The 8,767-nt window shown below is 64.0% G+C and overlaps 2 protein-coding genes across 2 annotated transcripts; both read left to right on the top strand.

Moving 5' to 3' along the window:
- The first annotated feature begins 470 nt into the window (after positions 1-470).
- Positions 471-2,450, top strand: PRR35 (proline rich 35). Its single transcript, XM_065893651.1, has 2 exons — positions 471-1,564; positions 1,829-2,450. Exons 1-2 carry the CDS (start codon positions 471-473, stop codon positions 2,448-2,450), a joined length of 1,716 nt encoding a protein of 571 aa, XP_065749723.1.
- Positions 2,451-5,202: 2,752 nt separating this feature from the next.
- On the top strand, positions 5,203-5,604 carry NHLRC4 (NHL repeat containing 4). Its single transcript, XM_065893627.1, has one exon. The coding sequence runs from the start codon at positions 5,233-5,235 to the stop codon at positions 5,602-5,604; it is 372 nt and encodes a 123-aa protein (XP_065749699.1). The 5' UTR covers positions 5,203-5,232.
- The last annotated feature ends 3,163 nt before the right edge of the window (positions 5,605-8,767 follow it).

Below are 8,767 nucleotides of genomic sequence, written 5' to 3'. Positions count from 1 at the left end.
CCCGGGCTCTGCTGGTGTCGGGGAGATGGGCGTGGATGGAATCACACCAGAAATGGGCCTGCTGGGGACTGGCCAAGCCTGAGGGGAGAGATGCTTGTAGGGTCAACCAATAAAGTACAGGACTTAAGCTTTAATTTCGGATGAACAACAAATAATTTTTTTAGTGCACATTCCAAATATTGGCTAGGTCATACTTATACTAAAAAAGTATTTCCCGTTTACCCGAGTCCCATTTACCTGGGCATCCTGCATTTTTTCTGCCATGTGTCTGCTGACCCTACAGAGAGTGAGGCAGGGAGGCCACTTCTGCTGGCAGAGGCCAGGGAGGGGGGCGGGGCGGGTGCCGGTGCCTGGATGCTTAGCCTTGAGCTGTGACGGAGGGGAGGGGGCATCGGCCGGGGCGGCTGGCAATGACCGAGGCCCTGTCCGCAGGTGGCCATGGGGCCGGGGCTTGCCCGTTAGCAGCTGCCATGTCCGGAGAGGCAGGCTCATGCCGCCTGGGCCCCGGGGCACGGGCCCGGGCGAGGAAGCCTAAGAAGCCACACTATATCCCACGGCCCTGGGGCAAACCCTACAACTACAAGTGCTTCCAGTGCCCTTTCACCTGCCTGGAGAAGTCCCACCTCTACAACCACATGAAGTACAGCCTCTGTAAGGACTCCCTCTCCCTCCTGCTGGACTCCCCCGACTGGGCCTGCCGCCGGGCATCGGCCGCGTCCCGGCCACGTGCACCCACCCCAGGCCACCCCACGGATTCCTCGGACCCCGTGGACCCCAGCGGCCGGCCCCAAGGAGCGCTGGACGCTCCCGCCACACCCGACCATATGGTCACCGATGTCTTCTCCCTGCGCCGCTGGGTTGGGGGCCCCAGGCCAGGGGCTGAGGGGTCCCCAGAGACACTGCTCCCTGAGGCCAGGGACCCCCAGAAGGGTGTGAGCCTCGGTGGCCTCCTGGCCGAGTCGTGGAAGCCGGGGAGGTGTGGGGGCCCGAGGAGCACGTCCGGGGTGGACGTGCCTGCCACGGGCCCTGAGAGCAGTGTCCCCTGCTACCCCCCGCCCACCCCCGGGGAGTTCCCTGAGGCCCAGAGCCTCCACCTGTCCCTGCTGGGCGTCAACTACCCTCTCGGCCCGGGCCTCTTTTCCTACCTGGGGCCCTCCCTGGCCGCTGCTGCCCACGTGCCCTTCCTGGCCTCAGCCAGCCCCCTACTGCCCCCGGCCACTGCCTTCCCTGCCCCACAGCCCCCAGAGCGCCCGGCCCTGGTCCCTCGCCTGTACTACCCCCTACTCCTGGAGCACAGCCTGGGGCTACCGGCAGGCAAGACTGCCCTTGCCAAGCCCTCCGCCCCGCCCAAAGGGCCCCCCGAGACTCTGATCCCTGGGCTGCTGAAGTTGCCAGTGCCTGGGCTGGGTGGGCCCTGGCCCCGTGGTGCTCTCAGGGACCCGGGGAAGGAGGCGGAGCTGGAGCGGCCTGCCCAGAGCGACCCCAAGAGGAAGCTGGCCCCGGGAGGCAGGCCAGAACCCCCACAGGACCCCTGCAGCAGGATGAAATTCAGTTCCCAGAGCAGGTGGGTGTCAGGGGCCCCAGTCGTGGGGGTGTTAGGAGAGGTGGGAAGAGGGCTGGGGGGGAGGGTGGCTGGGCCCCCAGCTGGAGCTCAGTCACCAGGAATAGGGGCTTCAGGCCGCAGAGGGGAGACTGAGACCAGAGAGCCAAACTGTCCTTCCTTCTGGGGTTCCGAGGCCCTAGGCCAGGGCGCCAGGCTGGACAGGGGCGTGAGGGGGTGGGGCACTGTGCGCGCAGCACAGCCTCCTGACTGGCTTCTGCCCCCCAGCCTGAGGACCGGCCCCTCCATGATGCTGTGGCCTGAGGACAAGGAGCTAAGTGACCTTGAGGGCCCTGGTCCTGCGGCCCCCCTGCCCCAGCAACCGCTGGGCCTGGTGCTGGGGGGCCCTGGGCACGTGGGCGAGGACCTGACTCGGGCCCTTGGTGACTGTGCCAGGGTGGAACAGCGCCTGGGCCAGTTGGCGCCTGCTGGGGGCCTGGCCCCGCGGCCTCTGCGGGAGCAGCTGGGGAAGATCCGCCGGGAGCTGCTCACCATCCACCAGGCGCTGGAGCGGGCCGTGCGGCCACCTGACACTCCCCTCGACCTCTCTGTGAAACGGGCACCCACCAAGGCGCATGAGGTGCCCCCAGGGCTCTGGGGGCAGCCGGAGCTGGGCCCCATGCTGGTCCGGGGGACCCCCAAGCCACCCGGCATGCTGGCAGCCCAGCCTCTGTCCAGCCACACCACCAAGTGTGAGGCTGACTCCAGTGTCCCTCCACCGGGTCTTCCCCTCCAGGCCCCAGAGGACCCTGTCCTTCCTGGCAGCTGGGGCACCCGTGGTGGGCCTGGGGGCTCCTGGCCCCCTGAGGCTGTCCCTGGCCTGCAGAACCCCACGGGTGCCGAGGTCTGACCACAGCCCCTGGTGACATCTCTGTCCTTAACAGACAGGGGACCTTCTCCAACCCCATGCCTGCTGCCTGGCCCCACACCTGCCCCAGCATGCCCGTGGACAGACCCCACCCGCCGTGGCCACACCCATGTCTGGGGCCACACAAGCACAGCAGAGGGTCATGGCTCTTTAGTGATCACAGTTGTGGACATTAAAATGGAAACCACCTTCACACCCCGTCTGGGCCTCCTTCATCCCTCGCTGGTCTAGCGTCACCTTCTACAGAAATGTCCCCAGACTGAGCATCAGGGGGGCAGTGTCCAGACCTCCTCTTGTGGACTGGGCCCTCCCTAGGGGGCCGGAGTCTGGGGAGAGAGTGGGGAGCTTTCTATGGGGGGGGCAGAGTGGGGCGGGGGGAGGCAGGTAGGTGTGCACGGTCACAGCCCTGGTCAGGCCTGTGTTTCTGCACATGGGCTGTGGACAGGGACCCCTGGACATGCTTCAGCCCCCATCTGGCAGGACAGGCCTAATGTCAGATTCATGCAGGAGGCCGCTCCCTCTGTGGTTCAACGGTGCCCCCACATTCTGTGGCCCAGGGCTGTTCGCCCAGCGTGGCCTCCGCTGGGCCCCTGCCAGCCCCTGCAGCCACGATAGGCATCGGTGGCCTTCACAGCTCGCTGCCTCCCTCCCAGCGCGACCAGACTTGGCTTTTCCCACAGGCGGGGGTGGGGGGCGGGGGGCAGGCGGGGAGGGGTGCCCGGGGGACCCTCGGACCCAGCGAATCACTTCTGTTCCTGGGAGCTGGCCACACCTCCACACCCACCCAGCAATGGCCCCAGGGAGGGCAGTTCCTGCCTGTGCCTGGCTCCCCACGCTGGGCCAGCCGGGCTGGGGCCAGTCGGATCAGGACCTGCGGCCGCCCCATTAACCGCGCCGGTAGCAGATAGCATCACCACCCACCCCTCCGCAGTGTCCAGAGCTGGGGTGCAGGCGGTCAGGTAGGGAGTGCTGTGGGTCACAGACACGGCTGACCCCCACCTTCCAGGGGCTTCCTGGAGGGGCTGTGGGCTGAGTCAGGCGGTGTCTGGAGAATCCCCAGGTCCTGAGTCTGAGGGAGACCCACCCCACCTTGACCTCCCGTTAGCACCCCTACCTAGCTACCGCACCCCGACTTCTTATCACCCAATGGACAGACATAAGCCTGACCCTGCTGGCAGGCTGGTGCAGAAACAGGATCAGAGAGACAGGACCCAACCTGTCTAGTCTGTGGGGGTGCAAGATGCAGCCCCTGGAGGCCCTCGCCCTGGACTCTGGTGAGGGACCCAGCCAGCAGGTTGGGGGCACAGCCCCTTCCCCCAGGTCCTGAGATTTCAGTCCTGCTGGAGGACGGAGGCGGTGCTGTCTCCTGAGACAGCAGGTGGTGGAGGCCCTGGGCCCCTGGGGAGGGTGGGCTGAGAGGACCGTGAGTGCAACCAGCCGTGCAGGGGCAGCGTGAAGAATGTCCCAGAGGCCAGAGTAAAGGCCCCGAGGCAGGAATGTGGCAGCACTGGAAGGTACGTGGTGGGGTCAGCAGCTGAGTGATTGGACTCCTTAGAGCTTCCTTGGGTGCTGCTCAAAGGTGGCCCAGCCAGAGCTCTGCCTCCCTGCCCCCCTTACCCCCTTACCCCCCTCCTCTGCCAGGTGGCTCCCCCTACCCCCTCAGGCTCTGGTTTCCAACAACAGAGCGCGAGCCCCCCAGGTAGGAGATCCCTCCCCACAGCCAGAGAGGCCTAGGAAAGCACTCCTGCTTCACCCCTCAGGAGTTGGAAGTCTCCAAGGGCTGTGTGGGGCAATGGGCAGGGGCTTGGGCTGCCCCCAACAAGGGCCACTTTCCCTGCCTGGAGAAAAGGTTCTATGGGCAGAGGCGTTTGAGAAACACTGCTCATCTGTCACCCCTCCCCCCACATCGGACACCTAGACGCCCCTGAGCTCATTCCGGCCTCAGAACAAAACCCACAGCAGCCCTCCTGGGTCATGTGTCTCCCAGAATTGTGTTCAGGGACCGCATCTGGGAAAATAGGGCCCAGAGGCACGGCTGGAAGTCGGGACCTGGTGGAACAGAGTCAAATTTGTAAAACAGGAGGAACCAGCACCGCCGGGAAGTGTGCAGGGGGACCACTGTCACACTGCTTGGCACATGGTGGGGTGTCGTTTCTTTTGCAGCCCCAAACTTGGCCCAGTTGGAGGACTGGCTCAGAGAGGCTGAGGCTGTGATGTCTGCCTACCGGCCAGCTCTCTGGCCTCCTACCCTGACCTCCTGGGCCTCCCCCACCAGCGGGTCAGCCGCGTCCCAGGGACCACGCCTCATACTGGACCTGCCTGGAGACCCCGCGCACTCCTGGTGGCCCTGGCTGCTTGGGTGGTTGCCAGTGCCCGCAGGGGCTGGGGCCTGCACTGCTCCCCAGATGGCCTGCTCTTCCTGACGGCTGGGACTGCACCCTGCATCCACGTGCTGGACCTCTAGGGACCCTCCATCTGCCACCTGCCCTGCCTTGTGCCAGGGGCCAGGGCCTTCGTGACGGAGGACGTGGCTGTGACAGCTGCTGGGCTCGTGGTGATCAGTGACCTGGTCCACAGGGCTGTCCGTGTGCTGCAGCACACCATCCGAGCCCCTCAAGGCCGCTGGGTGACAGTGGGCACCTTCTTGGACCCCAGGGGGCTAGCTGTGGACACCCTTGACCACCTCTTGGTGACAGACTACGTGCCCGGGGCTGTGCACAGCTTCACACTGGGCCCTGCCTTGGAGCCACTGGCCCCCGCCTCCATGCTGGGCCTGGAGGGCCCCTGCTGGGTGGGCCTGGGGCCCAATGGGGTCCTGTCTGTGAGTGAGGAGTTCGGGGACGTGTGGCTGTTTGGCAGTGCCCGCCAGCCCCTGTGCTCCCTGGAGGACCTGGCTGGGCACCACTTTGGCAGCCCAGCAGGCGTGTGCACCGACGCAGCGGGCAATGTCATTGTGGCGGATGAGCAGCGACACCAGGTGACCCTGTTCCCCTGGGCCAGGGCGCCCATCTGCCTGGTGTCCGAGAGGCTGATGTGGCCCCTGGGTGTGGCCTGTGCGCCCCAGGCCCAGGTCATGGTGGCGGATGCAGAGGACGGCTACATCAAATTGTACCAGTCCTACTTGGAATTGGCCTGATCCGGTGGGCTTGAACGGGAGCAGCCCCTCACTGTGCATGGGTCCAGCCCCCCGAGTTTGGACCACGACAGGAGGAATGTTCAGGGTTTGCAGGGTCCTCCAGGGCTGTTGGCCATGCCTTCCTGACCTTGTACATTTGCTGACACTCCTGAGCACTGCTGTCGGGCCCCGGCCTGGCCTCCTGTCTTCCCTCTGGGGAGGATTCAGACTTGGTCCACAGCCTGGATCAGCTGCCTCCCAGCCTCCAAGGCCCAAGAGGCCTGCGCTTTGGGGCTGGCAGCTGAAGCCTGGAGATCTTCAGCGTGTTGGGCCAGCTACCAGCACTTACCCAGGCAGGATCTCCCACCAGGTGCCGCAGCCCCAGCCTCCTAATCAGACAGAGGCAGGCAGGGAGGGTGTGGCTGGGCGGGCAGGGCCGGGCTGGGCTGGGCTGGGCAGCCTGGGCAGGGGCGCGGCCCTGCACTGTCCACCATTTTCAGAGGTGCCCCAGGTGCCAAGCCTCCTGAAGCTTCTCTGGGCCCAGCTGAGGTAAGGGGGGAGCAGAGGAGGGGCCCCCCCGGAGGTGCCCTGGGGTGACACATGGCTGGGTTGGAAGCCTCCATGCTCCTGGCCCACTTCTCCCATGTGACACTGTCTGAGCCTTCATTTTCTCCACTGCAAATGAGGATCAAACAGCTCCAAGCTCATGGGTGGGGTTGCTGGGAGAGTTCCGGGCAGTGGTCAAGTGCAGAAGAGCCTTCCTGTGAGGACAGACTCTTGCTGCTTAAAAATAGCAGGAAAATGAGGCCAGAAAGGGTAGGGGGTGTGTGGGGTTACTCTGAGTCAGGAGCCCAGCCAGGCTCCTAGTTCCAGTGGGTGGTCTTCAGGGGAAGGGGCCAGTGCCTAGTCCTGCCCCTGGGGGCTGGTGAGGGGATGGTCTCAGGGGTCTGTGGTTTAGGCCATTGCCTGACAAGGTCCCCTCCATATGTCCCAGCCCCTGCAAAGGTGGGGCAGTATTAAGTGGGTCAGTATAAGGAAGTGTGTGGGGCAGGTGCTCTGTAAACTTTAGTAGTTGCTGCTGGTGCTAGGGCTATTGTCCCCTGGAACAGGAGGGGCCAGGGACGCCTCCTGACCATCAGATCAGATGGCTTCAGACCCTGGGCTGGCCCTCCAACCTTCGTAGCTCACTTGGCCTCTACAGGGACTAGGGTGCAAAGGGGCCAGTCTGGGGCTGGGGTGGCAGCTTCTTCTGGGACCCCACCCAGGGCCTGGGGATCCTTTCACCCTGGGATGGTGTAGACAAGGTGAAGTCTGGGACCCTCAAATGTCAGGTCTACTGGATCCCTCAGATGAAAAAACCAGGCATGGGGGAGGTTTGGTGGCTGTGGGAAGGTGGGGAACTGGAAGGCAGGGGTGTTGGGGACACTGTGGGTAGACTGGAGGGGGAACAAAGATGCTGCGAAGGGGACAAGGACATGGGGGACAAGGACGTTGTGCACAGGGCATGGGGAGGACAAGGACGCAGGAGAGACAAGGGCGCTGCGCGCACGGGCCACCGGCTCCGGCGACCGGAACGTTGCGTGCACGGAACGCTCCGGCGAGGGCCGGAGGGCAGCCCGGGTGCCTTTGGAGCCGGACCGTCGCGCGGCAACGCCGGGAGCGGACGGAAATGGGGCTCGTGTCCCGCGGCGCCGCCGAGGCGGGGCTGGGGGCGGCCAGTGCTGTTGACCGCCCGGGCCCGCCCGACGCGGTCCCCAACCCCACCCCGACCCCGCCAGCTGAGGGCGCGGACCCGGGGAGCAGCCGGTGAGCAATCGGGGGGCGGGCCGGCGTCCTTGCGGCGCGACCTTGGGGAGCCGCCCCCGCCGGGCTGTGGGCCCCGACTCTTGCCGCGGCGGCCGCGGAAGCAGGGCCGGGAGCCCGAGGGTCTCCGGAGCCTCCTCCCGGAGACGGCGCAGGCCTTTTGCCTCTCGGAGCCTCTATTTCCTCATCTGTAAAATGGGGACGCCGCCGGCCGCCGGCCGCCGGCCAGGGTGGGCCTGAGACTTGGGAGGGCAGTGAGGACCCGACAGCCCCTGCAGGAGCCCGCCCTCCCATCCCCACGGGCCGCGTGGATGCCCTGGCGGGGAGTCTGGACCCCCGCCCTGTGGGGTGAAGGGCGGCCGGCCGGTTCCCTCTGGCCCACCCCAACCCGGGTCCCTCTGTGGACCCTTTGGAAGGGCATTCATGGTCAATGGAACTGGCTGTCAGAGCTTTAAAGTTGTTCCTGACTGCAGTACAGGGCAAAACCCAGAGCCCTAGATTCGTGGGGAAGAGCATTCTTTACTGAATGCCTGTTGTTTTTTAAACACAAACACATGGAGTAACAATGAATTCTTGTGAGCTACTGAGGAGCAGTGACCAGGAGGCTCCGCAGAGGACGGTTTTAGCCATTTAGATGTCCCTGGCCAGTCATAACTGGGCTTTTGCTCTGAATCAGTTCTTGTGGAGGATGACAGGATGTCCACTTCACAAGGTGGATGGTTGAGTTCAGGTTATGCGGGGAGGGTCGTTCTAGTGACTGCATGGCCTGACTGATCTGGAATGGGCTGGGTCACAGGGAACCAGGTGTCATTCATAACAGAGGCAGCTTTCCCAGGCCTGTGCCCTTGTTTTTATCATAGTCTTTAAAGATGCACACAGCTGCATGTTACTGCCCCGCTTTCTCCCATCTGCACCTCTGCTATCGATTGCCTCCTCTTTTATCTTTTCCTGGCTGTCTGATCTGAGCAGACTTCTTTGTGTTGGTCACTCCCAGAGGCTGAGGTAGTGGTGGGGATGGGAACTTACCCCGTGATTTAAGAGTTCTCTCTTACTACCCCACAGATGGGAACACCAACCTCTGCCCTCCGCTCTTCCCCAGACATGAGGAGCTTTTTTTTTTCTTTAAGGTAAACTTTGTAGATGAAGCATAAAACACACAAAGAAAGTGCACAGATCGTATGTGTACAGCTCAGTGAATTTTCTGAAAGTGAACCCACCGTGTAACCAGCTTCGCCCAGAGCATCTGCTCACTGTTAGGCCAGTTGTGTTTATTTTCTGACAGTAGCTCTGGGCAGTTTTCCTTAGCTCCTGTGAAAGGAGTCCCTGAGCAGGGTGTGATTGTGTCATTTGGCTGAGCTGGTGGGTGCCGACAGGCTGGTGC

Source organism: Phocoena phocoena, chromosome 15 (assembly GCF_963924675.1).
Source record: "Phocoena phocoena chromosome 15, mPhoPho1.1, whole genome shotgun sequence".
NCBI classification, from domain to species: domain Eukaryota; kingdom Metazoa; phylum Chordata; class Mammalia; order Artiodactyla; family Phocoenidae; genus Phocoena; species Phocoena phocoena.
Note: the sequence above shows the minus strand (reverse complement) of the source record. Positions and strands in the feature narration are given on the sequence as shown.

Bases quoted from the DNA above. Each gene is read 5' to 3' on its own strand.
- PRR35 (XM_065893651.1), top strand. From the start codon at position 471: ATGTCCGGAGAGGCAGGCTCATGCCGCCTGGGCCCCGGGGCACGGGCC. The intron at 1,565-1,828 runs GTGGGTGTCAGG...TCTGCCCCCCAG, and splicing joins AAATTCAGTTCCCAGAGCAG to CCTGAGGACCGGCCCCTCCA.
- NHLRC4 (XM_065893627.1), top strand. From the start codon at position 5,233: ATGCTGGGCCTGGAGGGCCCCTGCTGGGTGGGCCTGGGGCCCAATGGG.